The 24793-nt window shown below is 33.1% G+C and overlaps 1 protein-coding gene across 2 annotated transcripts in view; it reads right to left on the bottom strand.

The window, feature by feature from the left end:
- Positions 1-20932, bottom strand: part of fshr (follicle stimulating hormone receptor) — a 31223-nt gene extending 10291 nt beyond the window's left edge. Inside the window, 2 exon segments of one of the 2 annotated variants that reach the window (NM_001001812.1) lie at positions 3593-3664; positions 20702-20932. In NM_001001812.1, the coding sequence (NP_001001812.1) occupies positions 3593-3664; positions 20702-20874 (245 nt within the window). In that variant the 5' untranslated portion in view covers positions 20875-20932. 2 annotated transcript variants of the gene reach the window in all.
- Positions 20933-24793: the final 3861 nt, after the last annotated feature.

Genomic DNA, 24793 nt, shown 5'->3' with positions numbered 1-24793 from the left:
AATTGATATATAAATCTTAATCGCCATGATGCAAAATGCACTATTTGCTAGACTAAGGTGTATCAAGGAAAATCAAATCACTATGCTGATTTAATGAACAAAATGGAGTTGTGCTAGATTTTAATGGTTCTTTTTATGCTTACTTTGATTTTGAAGTAACTTCGCAATTGCATGTCAACTAGTATTTTAATAAATAGGATTTAAAATATGTATTTAGCAATTTTCTGATTCAAAAATAAACAAGGTTGTTTGTAAACATATACATTAAGTAATATTATTTTATATAGAGCTTAAGAAAAATGTTTTAATTTAATTCTGTTTTGATTGTAAGATTTTCAAAATACATAGCTATTCTCACTTGAATCAATTCAAAGTTTATTTTTTAATAGCAGGTGATGCTCTTTTCAACCATGCACTTAAATGGAAAGGAAGTGCGTTTGGCTGAGTAAATTGTCTTTTATATCACGAGATGAATGTAAACTAGCCCACTTTGAACACATTTGTAATTTCCCAAATCTTTCCTAACTTTATTAATGATTTTTTTAGATTCAAGTGGTATATGTAAGGATCTCTGTCAGCAGGTGGTGGTTTTAGGTCAGCATGAATAGCAGCATTTCCTTTCTACTGTAAACAAATTCTCTGTGTTGGTGATATGCCACAACAGAGAACTTCTAAGAAAGAAATTGTATCTATAATCTCTCTGTAATCTGAAGAGAACAGGTTTCCCTTATAGACACATCATCTTCAAGTATCATGATCAGCGCTGGTACTGTTGTATGGATAAATCAGCATTGCTGTTAAATGGGACGAGGCAAGTCCTGTATGGGACAAATCAAATGGGCCCAATATACATGATGTCTCAGCCAATACTGGATGGTTGGCAACCCTAATTGTAGAGACCTTCATAAGAAAATATTGCCAGGTTTAAACCAGAAGTTGGCTGTGCTGAGGACAAAATCAGTGGGAAATCTAAATGTAATATTTTTTTTGCTTGCACATATTGTTATTATTTTGGTCAGGGGTGCTCAAACTTTTTCTAATAAAGGACCAAAAACCAAACTTGATTGAGGTCTGTGGGCCAAATACATATAATTTTTTAACATTTTATAACAAACTTATTACAGTAAAAACACACCATACATTTTATAACACAATAGTGGAGTTTAATGATGAATACCCTTGTTGAGCTGCTCCTGCTTTTACCTTGATTTGCTTGCAGATGACTTGTGCATTGTCCTCTATCTGTCAAGTGACAGTATTTACATTTTAAAAATCTAATTTATTTACAACTTTTAACTCAATCATTTAATTTCAGTTTGGCTTTGTTTGTAGCTCAACAATAACACAAAGAAACAAAAGGTTGCATTAAATCTGAAATGATGATTTTTGTCAAAGGCATTCGCCCCAACCAATTCACCATCATTCTTGTTCTCTTTTCAGATGGGATGGTGGGCCAAATCAAACGTTTGGCCCATGGGCCCTACTTTGGGCATCTCTGCTCTGCTTCTGCTATTTAATCCACAGAGTTTTCTTTTGTTTTGGTAATCTTCAGTCATAGTCTGACCATTTACTTCGATGTCAGGAGTGACAATTTTTCTATAATAATGTAAGTTTGACAACTTCAGCCACAATATTCTTAACCCCGCCCCTCTTACTGTGTTTGCAAGAAGGGAATGATCCGTAAAAAGAAAATTCCGTTACACTTGGAAGTACATCAACACACTGCAATGTCTGGTTCATGAAGAATTTAAATATTTGTTATGATGGTTCTAATAGTTTTAGCTTGGACAGGCTTCTGAACTTCCAGTATAAGACTGCTGGCCTGAAGCTGCTGTTCTGAAACTGCGGTCAGTATGGTTCTGCATTTTGACATATCCTGCATACACACCTAAAGATGTCACAGATAGCATGCAATCTTTTATTTAGTTCTCTTTAGATTTGTTGTGCTTTAAATGTTACACACAAACAAAATTATGTAAATGTTTGCCAATGTGCCCGAATATCAAAGTAAACACTTAAAGGTGCTGTATGTAAGTTTTTGACTCTTCTGAAGCATAAAAATACCATAATATGATTGCAGATATTTAGGAAACATGCCAAGTGAACATTTTTGCTTATCTGAAAAACAATGCTGAAGTCAGTTTTCTGCATTAAAAATGTGCATTATGTGCTGGAACGTCTTTGTTTTGGTTCTTTTAACCCGCCCAATGCCACTTTAGCCAATTATATTTCAGAACCTGGCGTTGCCTTGGTGGAAAACAGTGTATTTCATTCATTCATTCATTCATTCATTCAGAAAGGCTCTCAAAGCATGTGTCCGTGACCGAAATGTGGCCTCCGGTGGACAGTAGCAGTCTCCGAAATGAGAAGCAGATTCAAAGTTTCCCTTTATTTAGCAATTTATTAATGAGCAAATAATATAAATACTATGAACGTAAAAACCATTTTAAGACATTCAAGCAAAGAATATGCACAAAAGGGTAAGGTTTAGGATCTAATTAATACATATTAAACCTCTTTACTATTATGGTGTGCTTGAGGTGATCATGTCATCAAGTTCTCTTTTGTTCAGCTGCAAAAAATAGAAGCCGTTTCTAAAATATAAATTCCACGTGTTGGTTAGGACCTTTTAATATGGAAAATATTCCTTATGCGTGCCCTTGCTTTTATTTAGAACACGATTGATCCAGAAATGCAATACAAGTTCAACCACTGGGTGCCAAACTTGGGTTACATGATATACTGTATTACTGTCTTAAAGTGACAGTATCACTGTTCATTTCTTTACTTGTTTGGTTGTTGTAATTCAATGTATACTTGGTCAGAAATATGGACAAACCTAATTGTTGGGTTCAAAAGTATCATTCAATTTGAACGAATTAAAAGAAATTATCAAAATGGTACTTTTGTGCAGTTAGTTTGTGGAATTTGAAAGCTATTCTGACATTCTGTCTGGTTCATTTTTAGTCGAGGTCAGACTCTATGTGTTGTCAAGTAAATGCAAAAACTCTCAGAGCTGCTCAATAGTTGAATAAGGTATAATTCTAATTGAATCGTTCAGTTTTCAACTTCTCTTAACCCCTAAATGAAAACCAAAAAAATAAAAAATAAAATAACTGTACAGTATGGACATCAGGGCTTTCAGTAAAATAATTTGACTTGCAATTGCATAACATTTTATAGTCAATAAATGTCTAAAAGAGAACATGAAACTGAAGTATTATCTAAAATAGGAAGCATTTAAAATATAATGACCTTCTACTAATATAGATATACATTTGTCAAATTGTCCCTTAGGTTTTGTAGTATTTTCCTGTGATACATATCTCAGTGTTTGGGTCACTGTTAAACATCATGTTCCATATCAAAGTCTAAACAAATTCGATCAAGACTAAATATCATGTGTTTATATGCACTTTTGGATTAAGTCAAAACTTTAGCAACAGCAAATGACAGATTTGAGCATTCAGCGGCAGTTCTCTGTTTTATGAATGCTTGGTTGAATGTTTTTCTTTCAGTAGCTTATATTCACTTTCATGTTTTCATAGTAAACAACTCAGTGTCCTTCGTTTTTTTAAAAATTTACACTTACATTCTCTTCAGCTCGTGTAGTTCAGACAGGGCTGCTCGGCGAAACACGCTGATCTGAGTCAGTTTGATCTCCCTGCGTAAAATTAGATAGAAGAGATGTGATTCATCATCCAGCAATTCATTTTCTCCAGTGTGTTACAGTTATAAATATCACAGCCTGTTCAGAGGTGAATACTGTATTATGAGCAAATTACACAGAAAAAGCTGGCATGGCTGTTTCAGGTGTGACTGATTCATTTTGCATTTATCAGATCGCCATTTTGACTCCAAAACTTAATTTACACTTTGTAATAACATGCATTTTTGTCAGTTTGATCACAAGCACACAATGCTACATACTGTTGAAATTATTATTATTAGCCACCTGTGAATTTTTTTTTCTTTTTAAAATATTTCCAAAATAATGTTAAACAGAGCAATAAGTTTTTCACAGTTTTCCTATAATATTTTTTCTTCTTCTGAAGAGTCTAATTTGTTTTATTTCAGCTAGAATAAAAGGAGTTTTAAATTTTTTATGACCATTTTAAGGTCAATATCATTAGCCCTTTTTAACAATATATTTTTTGATTGTCTACAGAACAAATCATCGTTATGATTTCCCTAATTACCCTAACGTGCCTAATTAGCCTAGTTATAAGCCTTTAAATTGCACTTTAAGCTGAATATATCTTGAAAATATCTAGTAAAATATTGTGTACTGTTGTCAGGATTCATGGCAAAGAAAATAAATTAGTTTTTAGAAATTCATACTATTATGTTAAGATATGTATTGAAAAAATTCTTCTTTGCTTAAACAAAAATTGGGGAAAAATATAAAGGGGGGGGGGGGGGGGGGGGTTAATAATTCCGAAGGGTTAATAATTCTGACTTCAACTGTATACAGATATACAGCAAATGTGGTATAATTCACTAAATAACTTTCTATGTCAGCAGGTATAAATATGTTATATTCCACATTCTAAGGGTGTACTCACACTAGACACGTTGTCTTGAGCTAGGCCCAGGCGCGATTGTCCCAAGTTTTTGCTTTCTGAGCCTGAGCACGCTTACATCATTGATGATGTGTCTGTTCAGTTCAACAGAAGAGAAGCGCTCTCGCTCTGTACAATGGAAATTGCTTTAGTTATATTGTTTTGTATTATTTAAAGTCGTTTGACAAGCAGTAGCATGCAGTTAAATCTTTTGCTGAACAGATCCATCATTTTTGACATGCATAAATGTTCCTGAAAGGCATTGTACAGCACGTATTAGGAGGTTTGCTGAAGGTGGCAGCTGTAGTGCAGTGAAGGGTTTGCATCTTTGATAAACTGTTCATTAAAAAGTAAGAATGAATAATGGATCCATATGAAACAGTCCCTTAAAGTGACGTTGGGTCTTCAGGTTCAACCTCAGGTGCGATTTACGCTCACACTACAAGCGTACCGCAGCAAAGCTCAACCGAACCACACTCTGGCACACATGTTTCAATTGGGCCAGTCAACTGAACCACACCTAGGCCCAATTCGTAGCACTCACACTTGTCAAACGAGCTAGAAAATGGGGGTCAAACAAGCCTGTGCACAGTTCAGATAGCCTAGTGTGAGTAGTAGACCCACAACATTAGAGTAAACATTTGAGTTAAAGTTCATATGAAATATTTCTTCAGTAGAACTATCCACCCAAAATGTGCTACAGCAGCAAAGATGATGCTTGGCCATTTATTTGTGTAATTTAAACATTGTTATGTACCCTATTCAGAGTGTAATATACAAATAAATAGATTTATACGGTCAAAAATGTTATACAAGGCTCATAAAAAATAAAACACAGCTCATACAATTGTATAACTGATACACTGTACTCAACTCATCCAGTTGTAACTTATATATTAACTATATATTCGTTTCACAAGCATCTGACAGCCTGAACTAAATATGATTTTCATTTACAATAATAAATCCTAAAATTCCAGCAGCACCATGGCTCAGTGCTTAGCACTGCTGTCTCACAGCAAGAATGTCACCGGTTTGAGTCCTGACAGGGCCAGTTAGCATTTCTGTGTGGAGTTTGCATGTTTCCTCATGGGTTTCCTCCGGGTGCTCCGGATTCCGGATTTCACTCTGATTGGCAGCATGTTCAATTCGGAAAGGGTTTTCATGATATATCCCTTTGAAGTGTTTAAATTCCAGAATGACAGCTTCAAAAGGGGTTCAGGCATATGGATGAGCCCTCATGAATGTAAAGAACTGTTTTGACACCAAACAACATAGTTTCATGGGGGCCCGAAGTGTCAATGAATTGTACTCTTTGAAATCCTTCATTTCAAAGGGAAGTGGACAGTTTGGAGTTCTACAGTTTGAAGTGACAGTTCAATATAGTGGCTATGACAGATTTTATTCTGAAGTGCGCATCAGAGGGCAGATATATGCCATTTGAAATGCACTATTTGAATTAGGGCTGTTCAATATGATGATATATATTATGTGTACAAAAAAAAATGTCTATTGTTTCATATTATGCCATAAAGTTTTTTTTTCGTGGTGTCATAAATAACATCATTTAAGTTATATATATTTTTAAATAATATATTACTTGCTATTAATAAGATGCAGACTGAAACATGAATAACAGCATTGTGAAAACATTGCTATCTTGAAAGTACTATATTCACATCATGCATTTTCATTCAATCATTTTCTTTTCGACTTAGTCCCTTTATTGATCAGGGGTCGCCACAGCGGAATGAACCACCAACTTATCTAGCATATGTTTTATGAAGCAGATGCCCTTCCAGCCGCAACCCAGTAATTTAAAATGTAAAAAAGAAATAGTCTTTTATATGTCGTCAATATAAACTATAAATGTATTGAATTAATACAGAATCAAAACAGAAATGGTGCTATATTGTGATGTATAACATTATCAGGACGACTTATATTGTGATAAGACCTTTATGTCATATTGCTCAGCCATAATTTGAATACGTGAATTTCTAACTAGAGATACACTTTGGCAAGATCATTTAACTTCATGAATTACTAACTAATTCACTCTGATCAGATTAAATGAATTAGTGAATCTTTAACAAGAGACTCACACTGACCAGATCATGGCTGTTTCTCAATATGCGTTCTTCAGCGATCTTGCGTCCTTGTGTAACGTCTTCATCAGCTGCCATAGTTCTGTTCCAAAACTTAAGACCGCAAGAACAGATGACATGTTAAACTTCCCGGATGTGTTCTTGGTATCGACGACGCACCGATGCAGAACTCGCTCTAGTCCCAGAAGTCATTGCGACTGAAGATGGGAAACGCAACACAGATTTATTATTATTATCTCAGGACTTTCCCTAAATGAAACAGTGAATATATACATTACCGTGAAAATCTTAATAAAGGAATAAACATTGAGTGTTTATTTGCTGACATTTAAAATCTGTTATATTTATATTGTGCAACTTATATTTGTGAGGTCTCTATGCAGAGTGTATATTTAAAAAAAGGGGTAAAACAATAAATCGTTCTATGAACGCTGTAATGTTTAAATAATTTTTCATTAAAAACGCGTGAAGCATCTTATTTCTCACAGGACGCGTTCTCTGTCTCCCGAGTTCGTTCTTCCGAGGACACCGTTCAAAACTGGTCTTCACAAGAAAGTCTTTTCTCTGCATTCTTGGAATTGAGAAACAGCCCATATGAATTAGGGAATCATTAACTAGAGACTCACACTGACTGGATAATTGGAATCATTTAACTGTTTACTGAAGGCTTAAGCTGCGTCCCAAATCGCATACTTATGCACTATTCTACGCCATTTTGTAGTATAAATAGTGTAAGTAGTGTGTTCACACTGAAAACTCTTAAAATAATAAGTGCACTTTAATTACCCGGATGATGCACTCATTCAGCCGCTAAAAAGAAGTGTGTAATGATGGACACTTCACGCACTCAACGACCGCAGGTTTGTTTACGTAGCGGAAGGGGCGGAGCTATCGGACGCACATGTTGGATAACTTTATTTATTTTGGATGGAGAAAGCAAATTTCTCCTACGAGAGTGATTATATCGCCTCCCGATGGTGAATGCGGCAATACTCACGATAGGTATTATTTGATAATTCGGTCGTTTATTTCACTGATTTAGCGACCGTCAAACGTCATCAGGGAAACGGTTTGAATTTCCGTTTATTAAAAAAACATTAGTGTGCCATTTAGGACAACACTACATACATGTACTATCCTGTTGAGTGTGTAAGTGTAAGCTACACTCTGGACTGGATCATTTGAATCGTTAACTACAGGCTCACTTTGGCCGGATATTTTGAATCAGTGAATCATTAGGTTCGTTCGACTTGAACCATGGCTGCAGCCGGTGATCAACCAAATTAGACGAGTGTAGGTGGGGGCGGAGTTAAAAAACGAAGCCATCAAGCCGGACACTTCGGGACTCAAAGTTGCGGCAGTTATGATGATCAATCACATGGCGTGACATTTAATTAATTATTTAATTATTAAAATAACAACAAAAGATATATAGTATAAATAAACCAATAATTAAAGTAAAATATTTTAGAATCATATATTTTATATTTAATAAAAAATTTTTTAAACTTATTTGTTAAGAAATCTTTATAGGGGTGTCAGGATCAATGATGATAATTATTTTATTACAATATGAGACTTAATTGAGTTAATATTTAGGGTACTAAAAATATATCATTTAAATAATTGATGGATCTGAATACAGTAGTCTGTATGCCTATAAAAAGGCAGAATAAATCTATGCAAACAATCTAGTCATTATGAACAAATTATTTAACAAAAGATGATATGGCAGTAAAATATTTGTACTCTTTTAATAAGCATGATGTGTACAAGATAGAGATGCCATCAAAAGTAATTGTTTGTTTTGAAATTTGTGAGATGGAATTTGTCCAATAATAAAAGCGAAAAGCATGTTGTTGTTGTTATGTGGTGAACTCGGCCAATCGTGTAATATCAGTGTCGTCATCGCAGCTTCCGCAGTCGCTCTTCAGATGCTGCACCGGCTGAATAAATTGTCTGATCTCGGAGCTCTGTCGCGGTGCTTTGATTCCGCATGTGACAGTCACATGGCGTCGGTGTAGCATCCATCCCAACAACATTTCCAACTGGCATGCACCGCTTTAAGACAGATTTCGATCAATCTGCACATTGCTGCATGAAGTCGAACACATCTATTAACTGGAGACTCAGGGAATCATTAACTAGAAGCTCACTCTGACTGGGTGATTTGAATCAGTAAATCATTAACTGGACTCTTACTCTGACCGAATCATTTGAATCAGTCAATCTTTTTCTAGACACTCACTCTGATTGGATCATTTGAATCTGTGAATAATTAATTTGAAGTTTACCCTGACTGGATCATTTGAATCAGTGAATAGTTAACAAGAGACACATCCAGACTGGATCATACGAATCAGGAAATCTTTAACTAGACACTCACCCTGACTGAATCATTTGAATCTGTGAATAATTTACTGCAGTCTTATGTTGCAGTCACACTAGAGCAGGGGTGTCAAACTCAATTCCTGGAGGGCCGAAGCCCTGCACAGTTTAGTTCCAACCTTGCTCCAACACACTTACCTGTAGGTTTCAAACAAGCCTGAAGGACTCAATTAGTTTGATCAGGTGCGTTTAATTAGAGTTGGAACTAAACTGTGCAGAGCTGCGGCCCTTTTGGAACTGAGTTTGACACCTGTGCACTAGAGCAGTGGTTCTCAAACTTTTTTCATCAAGTACCACCTTAGAAAAAAATTGTCTCTCCAAGTACCACCTTACGACGCTATTTTTTAACCAGTATTAAAAAATAGCGTCGTGGGCCAAATTAAGCAGCTACAGGTGTGCACAGTTTAAAAACGATACAGATTAATTCCTATTATTAAGAATATGTATTATTATCATTCATTTTAAACATTTGAAATAGTCTGAACATTAACTGTGCTTGCAGATAAAAAAAAAAAGTTTTTGTTAAAATGTGCTTTTAAAAGTTCATTAAAAAATGGCGCTGTTCTTAAAAAGTAAAAAGAAAACTGCTGTACTTAAATCTAAAGTATTCATTGTAGCCTATTCATCAAAAGCTGGAGATGTTGCTCGGACCTTATAAATATAGGCTATATGTCACATTCCTACACTTTCAGACAAATCTTGAAATATGTTAAATGTACATATGACAGGGTTCATACAGGCACAGCCTAATGAAAAATCAATTACAGCACATATTTTTTTTTTTTCAAGACTGACATGCTATGTATTGAAGACCTGAAAAGTATTCTCAGCAACCCATAAAACATTGCATAGGAATAGATACAAATAAAAAACATAAAAAAATAATATTTATTGATCATATTATTAATAATATAATAAACCTGCACTAAATGCTTGAGAAATCTTTTTTGTACTCAAGTAAAAATACTATTACACAGCTAAAATAACACAAATTTTAGTAAATAATATTAATATTAGGTAAAAGTACAAAGTACTCTTTTAAAAAGTACTAGTTGGTTACTTTTGAAAAAAAAAAATCTGATTTTCATTATGAAATCACTTTTTTACGTGGAAACCTGATTGAATGGTTTAATTGCTTAAATACCAAAGCTACATGTATAGGAAATTGCACTAACAAAGAAAGTATGGTCGATTTTTCCTTTCATGACAATTAATCTTTTTCAATAGCACTGGTAAAACTACCAAATAATCTTTAAGGCCATAGAGACACTTTTTGCCAATTTTTTTAAACGATATTTACAAGCTTTGAAAGGTTTAATTGAAGTATATGGTAAAAAGATTTAAATGTAGCTTTTTATTTACATATTTTACACTATTTTTCTTTACAATATGGCAAATTTGTTTCTTAAAAAGCTGTACATCACATGTAGATTTTATTTTACATTTAAGCTAATCTAAAATAGAAACTTTAAAAAAAATACAAGTACACTGTCAGTAAAAAAAAATAAAACAAATGACTTCATTTTACTTGAGGTATTTAAAATATGACAACAATACATTTATCAAAGCAGTGCTTTAAGAGCCTTATTGTTAATTTTGATAAATAAACAATAAGTAACAACGGATTGCTTTGACCTGTAATGCTTTAAGACAGATCAGAATACAGCTAAATGTATAAATCACACAAATACCTCATCCAGAAACATTTCCAGCATAATTAATTTGTCGTAAAGAAAAAAAAAAATACACCTTTGCTAAAAGTAAGTTTCACTTCACAACACAGCCAAATAAGAAGACCATTAGCATTGTCATCGATCATGTATCAATCTATTTCTTAATACTTGATTACTTTGAATACTTTTGACTAAATTTAGTCAAGGAACAAAGATAAATAATGTCTACTTTAATAGTGGAAAGATCGCGATTGTATTCAATCTGAGCACACAGGCGATCCTGAGAGGACTTGCAGTTCATTTGAAAAAAAAGCCTATTTAAGAGCTCGCATATCTGTTTTAGCAATTTGCGTACATGACTGCGCTGTCGTGTTAAAATAAAGCACTCGCCACATTTGTAGAAATGAGTTATTGCGCAATACCTCCATTCCCGCGCCGCCATTCAGAATGTATTTAGAGGAGTGACAGGTCAGAGGCGAGTCGACTCGCTGTCGGAGAGCGAAACGTGTTTGTAGATCATCAAAAAGGCAGGAAATATGTCCGCGGTTTAATTACTCTGCTAGACATCTCGATAGTGAAAACATCCGAGAAGCATTATTCCAACAAAACATTTGTTTTTAAGTTGTTTTTTCTGTCTCTGCAACACAGAAAGCATTCGTCCCGCCCTTACGTTTCACGCAACTAGACAAGGTCGACTGTGATTGGCTACTTTTCATGTCAGTCAAATCACGCTTCAGAATCAATTCTTAAACTTCGGAAACTGATTTATAGCAGCTTATGACACAGTGCACTAAAATAAACATTCTAAGCACAGCGTTGTGATCGTACACTTCACAAAACAGCCAATGCTGATCACATCGATGTTATATTAGGCATTAAAGGATTAAAAGTGTTAATTGTTTCTTTCATTATTCAGCGGTTCCTCCGCGTACCACTAGGAGGAAGCCCGCGTACCACTAGTGGTACGCGTACCACAGTTTGAGAACCACTGCACTAGAGCTTGAGCATCCGAAATTCTGTTGTGCGGCGTTGTGAAAAGGGGAGGGATTAAACAAGATGATTAGACATTTTAAAAAGTGAGCGATTGGTCCATATTTTCAATTTGAGTGTGTATGAATGGAAGTCTATATGAAGTAAACAAGGGGTCAGACCGGAAACGCAAGTGGTCACACTGCACTTTTCTTCCCATAGACTTCCAATCATATGCACGCGCAGTACCGCCGCTCCCTATATGCAGAGTACGCAGGTTGCGTAGGGCTTCAACTCCGGAGGGGGGCACCATCTCGGTTGCAAAAAAAAAAAAAAAAATTAATAATATTGCAATAAACTGAGTTTATATAATATATACATTAATAATATGTTGTTAATTACATTTAAAAAATCATTTTTAAGACGAACGCAAAAACAAACATGTGATGTTATTTTTTTCCGTGTGTGCGCATTGCCGCGGCCCGGTCCACTTGTCTTTGCGGCTGCTAGCAGCATATAGTTATAATTGATGCAAGTTGCAGCTCTATGCCTGGGAAAAGACAACAGCAGTCGGGAGCCGAGAAGAGGAAAAAAGTACAAGATGAATCGCGTGCATCACTTTCAGGTAACTTCCATGAATCTGGAAAACATATTTTTGGTTGTTCAAGTAAATTAGTGAGGCTAATGTTCTCCACAACTGCACCAAACCTGCCTTATTTGTTGTTGTTTACGTTCAGTTTCTTGCTTTGCTGCTATGAATTGGGCTTTAAACTATGATAGGACATGTTTTCTTTTCGCGTTTGCCCCTCTTCCCCATGTTGCTGATGAAAACACATACTCAATTATTTATATTAACTTGTGCATTTATATTAACTTTACAATTATTTCACTGCATGTATTATTTATTTCGCATATAGTTATTATATTATATTATATTATATTATATTATATTATATTATATTTTTTGCAGTTATCATTATTGTTTTGTCAATTTCTATATATTTCTTATTGCTGCTGTTGTTATTGCTTGTATCACTGCAATGACAATAAAGTCTCTTTGGTCTTTACATGGGTGGATTGGTGTGTTTTTAAAAGGCCGTTTTTTAATTTTTGTACATTACTATATAAAATGACACAACTGACTCAATCTGTGGTTTCTGAAAGATCAAAAATATAAGATGAGTCAAATTACTGTAAGCCACAGGCCATAAACCATATTTATTGCATGAATTAATTAATGGTTATTTTTTTCTGAACGTTGACAAAATTTTTGTTAAAAATACACTCTTAAAAACCACAAATGTCTTTGATTTATACTGACACCAAGGGTCAGTTTTTGTTAAATCCACATTTTGTTTGTAGTTTAGACACATTATGAAGAGTGCTTGACTAGCCCATTGTTTTAATAATATGTCATGAGTTTTTCTTTATATGACTAATTTCTTCTGTATTACAGTGAGGTTCAATGCCGGAATTTGTCACAAAAGAATATGAGGTGACCCGATCCAGCACTGCTCCAGAGACACCAGCAGCTGCACAGGTACAGACAAGGGATGCAGACAAGGACCATCCATCCCTACAGGTACAGACAGGGTTTATTCCTTACCTTTTGTAAATGTTTGAAATTAGGAATGCTTATAGAAGACAAGTCAGTGTTTAGTTTAATGTAAACTGTTATTTTATAATGTAAATACTTTAATGTTTAAGTATAATTTTGAGTGTTTATATGCATATTTATGTATATAAATAAATACATGTTTAAATACATATGTTTGTGTGTTTTTGTTCCTCTGTGGGGGCACCACAGTTAAATTTCACATAGGGCACCCTATACATATCAAATCTGAATGGACACAGGGTCTATTTTAGTAAGTAAACTAGTAAAACATCTGGCCAGCTGTTTTCCGGTAATTTCCACACATCCAGAACACTGATTTACTCAATAAAAAGCACCAAACGCTGATTGTCTTTTATGGCAGTTCATGATTTTTATAGTTTTTGGCGAATTGTTATTCCTGAATTAATGTTTACTGTTTTCCTTGAAATCCGTACAAATGAGATTGTATGAATTTATTTATTTCTTCTCTTGAGATCAGTCTGAGTGAGATTTAGAGTAAAGCGTGTTCATGCTCTAAAAAAAACATTCTTTCCAAACGTATTTGTGAGCTCATCTAATATCTTCTCCTTGCACTTTAAGTATCTAATAGTTTCTTCTGAAAGTATGAGCAGAATGAGTCATTGCAGAAAGTAGGTCATTCCAGATGTGAAATGTTATGAGAAATGGAAGCGCAGTTACCAGTAGCCTATTTACAGACAACTGCAATTGATCTGTTCGCTGTCAGGCTTTTTTTTGTTTGTGCAATTCTTGCTGTACGCCGTCATTAGTGTCTGTGTGTTTTCCCTGTGGACAATCATTCCTGTAATCCCACAGAAACACACATGGCAGTTATACAAAACAAGCTGGACATGATGCCTTGAAGAGCACAGGAAAGAATGTGATGCAGAAACATGAGATTGTGTTGGATATACAGATATTACCATAATATCTATCTATCTATCTATCTATCTATCTATCTATCTATCTATCTATCTATCTATCTATCTATCTATCTATCTATCCATCCATCCATCCATCCATCCATCCATCCATCTATCCATCTATCCATCTATCTATCTATCTATCTATCTATCTATCTATCAATCTATCTATCTATCTATCTATCTATCTATCTATCAATCTATCTATCTATCTATCTATCTATCTATCTATATATCTATCTATCTATCTATCTATCTCTCTCTCTCTCTCTCTCTCTCTCTCTCTCTCTCTCTCTCTATCTATCTATCTATCTATTTATCTATCTATATCAAAATTAACCTAAAAACTAAATAAAATCCTTTATTTCCACTACACTGAATTTTTTTTCCTCAGAAAGAATCTCAAATTTGTAAATAATGAAATGAAACTTATTTTGTTTGTATTTAAAACCATTAAACTAAAATCATTTGGTTTTATTTGTTAAAATAAATGTCAACTTAAAAAATAAAACTATTAAATCTAAACAAATATATTTTATTTAAAAGAAGAATAAAACTGAAATAAAAATCAAATAAAAAAAATCAAATCAAATAAAATAACACTTTAACTACAAAGTAAAAAAAATTGGTTGGTTTTGTAAATTTACCAAAATTTGCTTAGTTTAACTTGACGTACTGAAATCCAATAAAACATACCAAAAGAGTTACAGTTTTTCTCAGTCGCTTTGTTGCATTTCTCACAACACTATTTACATTTGCACAACAGTTAATGCATTTTTCAAAACAATTAGTCATTTGTGCACATAATTGTAGCAGTTTCTCATTCCTTCCAACAAATTGCAAATGCTTTTGGATATGCATCAGTTGCTTTTATACAACTCTCTGCTGTTTATAACATTATCATTTGCTTATGTCATGTCAGTCAAAATTAACTAAACTTGTGAATGCTGAATAGTCATTCCATATAAAACTATAGTCCTCATTTCATTACTTGAGTCATTACAGACAAAAATATTGAACTAGTTGTCAAAATCTGTCAAGCTAATTTTATAAAACAAATTTAAATGTTTATTTTCCTGAAAATGTCTTTAAAATTGAACAATTTGATGAATGATTTACAGACCTGTGTATGTTGTAGGCTCAGTTCTAGTATGTACTACAATATTGTTTACAGTTGTGCACAGCTCTACCTAAAGGGAGTTTATGTTTGTTGTAAATAAGGGTGTAGTCATTCTTTTGCACAATACTGGGAATAAATTAGAATTCCAAAGAGCAAATGCAGTAAAAATGTGAAACATACATATTCAGTGACTTGTACTCAGATACCTCACTAAATGCAGTGATGTCTAACTTTACTGTAGTTTTCAAATGGCTGTGCAAATAGTATATAGTGCTGTCTTGAGCATTTTCAGGAAGTGTCTCCAAAATCTGACTTTTTTGCATTGAAAAAAAATGTACAGAGTAAACTGTCATAATGAAAACATGACAAAGCCATTTGACTATCTTGTTCATAAACAATGGTGTCAGCACTTTTCATTTTGATGATACTGACACTTTGATTGACATGAATACTTGCTTTTGAGGAATGAATTATCCATTTTGAGCATGTGATGCGTTTTTGCAGGTTATCAGCTAGGTTTTGCAGTTTGTACTAATTGTTTTGAGAAATGCATTAATTGTTGTGTAGAAATGCACTAGTGTTGTGAGAAATGCACCAAAGCGACTGAGAAAAACTGTAATATGATAAACTGAAGTTTCATTCTGAAATAAAAATAGTAATATATATTAAAACGTTTTATATTTCAGCTAGTTGCCAATTAAATAATTAATTTAGACATATGTCAAATAAAACAAATGTATTATAATATCAAAAGAAAACAACAACAACTTGTGCCAAAGCACAAAAATAGTAACAGAAGAGACTACTGCATAATAGGTCAGTTACTGTACCTAAATACTGTTAGAATCGGAAAACAATGAAATACTGCTTATTTAAATTGTATAATTTTCTTTATTGTATTTATCTATGCTTGTAGATTTCATTTATTATATTTTATGCATGATTCACTCACTTACAGGATCACCCAATCAAAAATGTTATTTTTTTTTCCAAATATTAAGTGATCTGATGAAATTATTCTCAATATTGCAATTTATAATCGTTGAATAACAAAATATTGCAATGTTAGATTTTTTGAATATTGTGCAGCCCTAGAAGGTATTAAAGAAGGAAAATTCTAATTTGTATAGCTTGAACAATTCCTATGATGTATAAGACTGCATTGTCCTGCAGTGCTAAGCAGAAAGTCTTTTATGCTGAACAATGGAAAAATACAGAAACCTAAGGAAATTAATCCAAGAAATGAACCCAACTTATACAATAACCTGCTTGAGAAACCAGTGGTGGTTTCCCTTATCAATCTCTTATATATCAGTGATTGGTTGAAATGGCTTCATGCAATAATGTATATGGGAAACAGCTGAGATAAAAACCCACTCTCCTGTGTCAGACAGAGAGTTGCTGATATCCTTGAAGTTACAAAAAAATATTGTGGCACTCAAAACAGAAAGATGGCTTCTTGTCAGTCACATTCTCTCCAAACCACAATGACAAACTCTGAGAAACGATGTCATTGAGATTTGATGTTTTTTAATTAGTCTATTTTAATTCTTAACTTTAAGAGTATTTTTTTGGTGTCAGATAAAAAATTAGAGGAAAAAAAATTGTAGTTTAAAAAGATTACAATGTCATGATTAAATGCTACAGTACTATAAGAAAATAATGAATGGAATATGTGGAACATTTCCATATTTATTTCTGTAATAAATTATATCTTTTTTAATCATAACACTTTTATTGGAAGCATAAATCAGTGTGAATAATTTTAATTTAAACTGATTAAAGGTTACTTTGCAAATTGGTTAAATGCTAAATAAAAGAATAAATTCAATATGTTTGCATATTTTATTGTGTAATTTAAAAGTAACTTATTATGTTTTTGTGCATAAACCATATTCACCTTTACATATTACTTTTGTAAATAAAAAAAAAAGCAAAAATCATTACAAAATTTTTTTTACACCTACGGGCTTGCTTTTAAGTAGTCTTATTTTTGCATTATTGTCATATGCCATATATCATAAAATGATGAAATGTAAGGCATATATTGATATTGTCCGTTTTCTAACTATCAAGTTTGAAAGTTATTTAAACAGTTTAAACTTGCTAAATGAAATATAATGCATGCAATACATGACACATTTGTTTATATCATTTTGTAATTGATTTAGGAGACCTTTTCAGGAAACTTTTAATAATTTTTTTAATGATGCGTGATTATGATTTATGTGCTTACATTTTAATGCTTGCATTTGAGCATAGGCAGCAGTTTAATTACTATTACATATTAAAGTAACATTTTTCAATAAGGTTGTATCAGTTACTTCTTTTAGTTAATGTATTTATTAACATGAACAAACAATAGACAATACATTTATTAATGTATTTATTCATCTTTTTTAATGTTAATTAAGGAAAATTAAGTTGTTCATTGTTAGTACTCAGTAGAGGTCAGTAACTAATGTTAATAAGAGTGAATTTGGATTTGACAGATTTTCTTAGTCGCTTTGGTGCATTTCTCACAACACTCTTTACATTTGAACATAGGGCCGGAGTGGGACTCTTTTTCAGCCCTGGAGTTTCAAGCCTCAGACCGGCCCACCTCAGTTCACCACTGACTATATTAAAATAAGGTTATTTCCAATTCAATTTCTAATTATACTATCACGTCTTCTTTTGAGAAAATAGCTCTTTTAGAACTTCAAATGTTCAACAACCCTTACAGTATTATGTCTTAACAATAAAAATGAAAAAAAAAAAAAAATTACTACTCAGACAAGGACCGAACCCATTAACCATAATCTAACGTACTAACCATTGTACCGCAACAGCTGTACGTAAAACGGTGACTTATCTAGTTATATCATCATTAACCTGCATCCTGCTCACGAGGCTACGAGAAAATAGATAAAAAGAGCAGAGCTGCGGTAAAATAATGAATAAGAAGGCTGTGGTCAAGTAAATAATTAAATTATTTTTTAAAAGTGTGACTGCTGAGAGCAACCGATTCTGGAACTAGGGACACCGGCCCTCGCGGCCAAAAAACGGACCGGCCCACCGGGAATTCTCCCGGTCCTCCCGATTAGCCAATACGGGCCTGTTTGAATAGTTAATGCATTTCTTAGAACAATTAGTACAAACTGCAAAAGCTGATAACCTGCAAAAGATTGTTACTGGCTCAAAATGGAGAGCACATTCCTCAAAAGCGAATATTGATGTCAATGAAAGTAAGTGTCAGTGTCATCAAGACGAAAAGTCCTGACACCATTGTTTATGAACAAGATATGTCATGTTTTCATTTCAGAGTTTACTCTGTACATTTTTTCCAGTGCAAAATGTCAGATTTTGGTGACACTTGCTGAAAATGCTCAAGACAGCACTCTATACTATTAGCACAGCTACTTGAAAACTACAGTAAAGTTAGATATTACTGCATTTAGTTGGGTACAAGACACTGAATATGTATGTGTGACATTTTTACTGCATTGGCTCTTTGTAATTCTAATTTATTCACAGCATTATGCAAAAGAATACATACACCCTTTTTTACAATAAAAATAAACTTCCTTTGGGTAGAGCTGTGCACAATTCTAAACAATATTGCAATACAAATTGGAACTGAACCTGCAACATACACAGGTCTGTAAATCATTGTCAAAATCAAGACATTTTGAGAAAAGAAAAAGATTTTTTTAAGTAAAATTAGCTTGACAGATTTTGACAACTAGTTAAACATTTTTGGATGTAATGACTGAAGTAATGAAATGAGGAGTATTAGTTTAATATGGTTTGACTGTTCAGCATTCAGAAGTTTAGTTAATTTTGACACATGACATAAGAAAATTATAATGTTATAAACAGCAGAAAGTTGTATGAACGCAATTGATGCATGTACAAAAGCATTTGCAATTTGTTGGAAGGAATGAGAAACTGCTACTATGATCTGCATAAATGACTAATTGTTTAGAGAAGTGCATTAACTGTTGTGCAAATGTAAATAGGGTTGTGGAAAATGCACCAAGGCAACTGAGAAAAACTGTAATAATAAATTACTTATATAAAACTTGATAAATGTTGTACAAGAATTGTTTGTTTTTAGTTCATGTTAGTAAACAGATTATCTTAAAATTACATCATATTAAATTTACATTAACATTAGTTTTACATTTACATTGCATAATAATGAAACCTGAAGTCCATTGTAAAGTGTGACCCATATTCCACTTAGCTTTCAATTAAATATTTAGTGATTTAGGTATTTACTTATTATTATTAGTAATAAATAAATACTCCAACAATATAACGCCTTACAGATGAGAGAATAAAAAAAATTATGACATAAAAATTTCAAATAAAATAAGATAAATAATATAAAATAGTAAAAGAGTACTGCCATCTTAATTCTTTTTAGGAGATACATTTGTACAGTAAGTTACATTGTGTTACATTATTACCTCAATTTACAATATTGTTAAGTTACATAACCTCTAAATGTACACATATAAATAGCTTATAATACCTCTCCACCTCTTCAGAAAAATATTAGTCTTCTTTTGTAGACGCAGTCATTTATTTCATTACATACAGTAGACCTGTTTACGTCTCTGAATCCACTGAGCCACCTTTGGAGGAACTTCTTCCATCCTATGTATGGTTATCATTTGTTTTGCAACCAGTAATAATATCCTTAATACAAATCTTGTTACTTCATTAAACATTTCTTTAAGCAGTGCTCCCAATAAGCACACAAATGGATCGAAGGGTATTATCTACTACATTTTACTACAAATTCTTGAATCTTTGAGCAGTCCCAAAAAATGTTTATGATCTCCTATTTTACCACATTTTCTCCAACATAAAGTAACCAATGTTTTTTTTTACATAATGTAGAGATTATAAAAGTAGTATTAAAGTACCTAATTTTTACTTTTAAATCAAATTCTTTCCATTCCTTTACTTATTATTATTATTATTATTATTATTATTATTATTATTATTATTATTATTATTATTATTATTATTATTGTTATTATTATTAGTAGTAGTACTAGTAGTAGTAGTGATAGTAGTAGTAGTGATAGTAGTAGTAGTAGCAGTAGTTATGACAGCAATGTTTGACATTGTTTAATAATCTATACTAAAAAATATGAATCTTTATTTTCATTATTTCAATTATTTTCTATTTATTTTCATATGAATTTGTTTTATTTATTAAAAACATTTAAAAAGCAGTTTTAGTTAACCTAACCCTAACGCAATAATGACAACACGCTCTGATATTACATCCTGACAACATAGACCTTCCTCTACATGTATTTTAAAAGTGTTAAGGTTTGTACTCACACAAACGTGGTATTTGTGGGTATTCTTCTTGGTATCTCAAGCACCTTGTTGCCCAGACAGATGAAAGAGCGAGTGGATCCATTGAAAGCACAGAACTGAGATGCAGCAAGTGTGTCTTCGGTGTTTGCCATGGAGCAGCCAAGAATAAAGCACAGCATCATTGACAACACCATCCTGAGGCCTGCCGCGGGACGTCCTGAGTTAGCTGCTGTTGTTCAGGTGAGGTCTTGATTCTGTTTTTTTTTCCTCTGCTTGTGTTGGTGTGTTTTTGTGAAGTCTCTGGGAGGCTGATCTTTTTTTCAGAGAGGCTGGTCAAAGCTCTGCACAACACCCAGTGAGACCTTGAGAGAAAGGCCTTCTGATAACAAACAAATGTTTTGTTCATTCCTCCCCTTCAGTCCTCAGTTCTCTCCTCTTCTCATCCTTTTTTTTTCTTTAGAAAGTCACTGCGGTCCTCCCCATCTGTACTAATAACTCCAAAAGTTTCAAAAACAAAATAGTTTGCTGTAGTGATATTCATCGTGAAGAAGCTTTTTTTAGAAGTACATTTCTTTGACTGATTTAGTTTAGTTTATTTGTTTACTGGGGCAATGCAAATTAATAAACATTACTAAAAAATATCCCAGAATTAGCCAAGAAAGTCTGTTTTTCATCTGTAGAACATTGACAGAATGTTAAACAGTGACACCTAAAATAGAAACAAAGCAACAACACAAAATACACTAATATATAAACATACAAACACAAGTATAATGGGTAAACATTGATTTCTATCTATTCTATCTATTTTCTAATTTTGGATGTACATTTACAAAAATGTTGGGTTGTTTTAACTCAAATTTGCTTTAAATAACAAAATAAACACACAAAAACTAAAATTAGGTGTTTATTTTTTTATTAATTTGATGCATGTTCTACTCATATTTAGATTAAAACAACTCAGGAACTTTAAAGTGCATAAATTGGAATGAGTTTAAGATGAGGGGAAGCACTTCATATGAGTTCTAGTCATTAGTTGGCATGTTAGTGCTGGTCTCCGTCAGGGAATGAACTGAGCTGTTTAGTCTTAAATTTTTTGTTTGAGTCTGACATGTGTGAGGTTGATAGTAGTGGACTGTGTGTTCAGACGCTGACACAAAACACACACGTACACACACTCTCACTCTCAGCAAGCAAGCATTTTTACACTCTTTTATGAAAAATATTGGTAAACAGCATTTTAAGAACACATAGAATAACATGGGCATTAAAAATGTGAGTTAAATGGACACACACACACACACACACACACACACACACACACACACACACATACAGTAAAAGAACATTTTTTACAATTTCATAATCCAAGGAACATTTCTGACCCGCTGTTAACATGCTTTTGTGGAATTTAAAAGTTCCATGGAAGTTAAAGGTTCTTCATGGAAGCTTTGTATAGTTCATCCAAAAAACGTAATACTGAATGAGTTTTTTCTTTTGTGAAACAAATGCTTTAGTTTAGATCACAGTTTAACTAATGGCTTAAAAAATTACTTGTTTTAAAAAAGAGAGAGACAAAAAAAAAGCGACAAAAAAAAAAAAGACAAATAAACTGACCCAACTCTAAAGGTTCTTAAAAGTTATTTTATTTGTCGAGTGTTTTATTTGTTACGCCCTTGTACCTAGACCAGGGTCTTTACAAATTATTAAGACATTATCTGTTGATTAGTAGCATTCTTATTCTGCATCCCTAATTCTACCCCAAACCTAAACCCAACTTCTACCTTAATAACAATTAATAAACAGCTAATTAGTAGTTTATCAATCGAGTAGTGTTAGGTAATGGTTTGTTGATACCATGTATTGTGACCTAAACTAAAGTGTTACCCAATTAAACAAATACAGCAGACAACTGATTTAATTAAAACTTTGACTGCAGAAAACAAGAAAATAGGGAACCATTCTAGTTTTTCTTTCTTCAAAATAATTGTAGCGCTGTGTGTCGTGTAGTTCCTGTATATTATTAAAACATGTTATACTAATCAATTTGAATGTTTTAGACTTGTATAATTAATAACTACTTTAGATTTGTTACTTATGGATATATATATATTTTTTCTTTGTAAATTATTAAGTGATATCTAATTGAAAGAACCCTAAATTAATAATGAGGTACTATAATATCCTGTCTTTGATACTAATACATTTTTGTGTTTTGTTTGAAATAAAGCATGGCTGTGACAAAACTAGCTTAACAGATCGATTCATCACTTAATTAGCCAGCAGCCTAAGCAACATAAGACTTATATTTACTGTCGAAAATGAACGTGTTTATGTTAGTCACCATTAATGCAATTATTTATTTATAAAAATGATTTGCTACAAATTTAGACATTTAATTAACTAATTTAAATTTTACTTTTTTAGAACATAAAAAATGTTTTGTTAAAAACATGACCTTGCATAAAATGATGCATACTGTAAAACACAAGTAAAAAAAGCTCCTGCCACTTTTAGAGGAAAAAAACACACTTGAAAAACTTATTAATTTCCATGGTTCATGACAACAATGATGTCTTATGAGAGTAAATGATCAATCTAAGCAAGAAACTTAATATTATTATAAACGTTAACAGCTTCTGCAAATAGTCTTGAATGTGTTTACAACTGTCCGGAATGCAAGCTTCCTCCTTAATCATGAATGCAAGGTTACAAACTCGCACGTGATCAGATATTATTTGTTTACTACAGAAAGGGAGTATGTGTGCATTGTTCACCAAAATAGCACTATACTTGTGCTTATGCTGGATATAGCAACTACAAAAATACATAAAACAATTAAAGGAACCAAAAATTATCACGGTTATCATTATTATTATTATATTTTTGTTAAAATGAGCTGAAAATATCACAGACTTAAGTCATTGCTCCAAGTTCTGCACTTGAAATGAACAAACCACATACAATTTGCAGCCTAATGCAATTTTGTGACAAAAAACATGAACATTGATCCCTGAAGTATAAATAGGTACATTTAATTTTTTAATAAAGGTATTGTTTAATTTAAAAAAAAAAAAAAAAAAACTTGGAAAAGCTACCTCATTGAAATCCACTTTTATGTTGTTTGTCGCAAAATTTCATGAAATGATTTCATGAAAATATAAAAAATGGGATTTTTCTGACTGATTTTGTAATTTGATTTGCATTTATTTCAATAGTGTACAGCACACGCTTTAAATTAATGAAATACAACATAGCCAACTGAACCCAGGCTCATTGCAAACATGTGCCCAGGACTATATTTTTTGAGAACTGACAAATATGTACAGTATCCTGGACTACATTGTCTTGCGGTTTATGTGTAGGGCAGCATGTACATTATTGACAATCTCAAATACATTACTGGGGCACGTTTTCTCATAAAGTACGTGCCATTTCTCATAAATCCACCAGAGGCAGCTGTGTACATTTCTTCAAACATTAACGTCCTTTTTGTGCACGTTCATAAGAGAAGCCAGTAGCCTTTTTATCATGCATAATATGTCAGCTTGATATCACCTGACCTATTCACCTCCTCCCTGAACCCAACTGATAGTGTTTTCAATAGCAAACTTAAAGAGAAAAGCCATCATAGCCGGATGCTTCTGCTTTTGTTGGATTTCATTGTACTTGGTTTTTGGAACCATCCTTTGCCAGACTTAAAACCGGTCTGCTCCGCTTTGCTCCACCAATGTTCATGGGCTCAACCTGTGTAGTGCACATGCCCTTTTTAGTCTTGGATAGAAATTGCCCTTCAAAAATGATCTGAAGTGCCCCCGCGACAACACCCATAACCCCCACCCCCCCCCCAGGTCGCCACCCAGAGTGACAGGCAGCTACTAAGTTGCTGCTAGTGTGAACGAGGCTGTACCTGTAAGCAAATACTTCTCAGTTCTCAAAAATGTACACCAGGGCACATTTTTCCAATGAGTCTGTTTGGAGCCGACCTCTGCTTCCTGTTGCCCGGTTCTTTGCCTCCGTATTGTGCGTTTAAAATCATGGCAATCTATTGATTAAACTCCTTACATATTTTTAACTGTCTAAACATGCATTTACATTGCAGACTTCAGCAAT

This window comes from Danio rerio, chromosome 12 (genome assembly GCF_049306965.1).
Source record: "Danio rerio strain Tuebingen ecotype United States chromosome 12, GRCz12tu, whole genome shotgun sequence".
In the NCBI taxonomy this organism is placed as follows: domain Eukaryota; kingdom Metazoa; phylum Chordata; class Actinopteri; order Cypriniformes; family Danionidae; genus Danio; species Danio rerio.
Note: the sequence above shows the minus strand (reverse complement) of the source record. Positions and strands in the feature narration are given on the sequence as shown.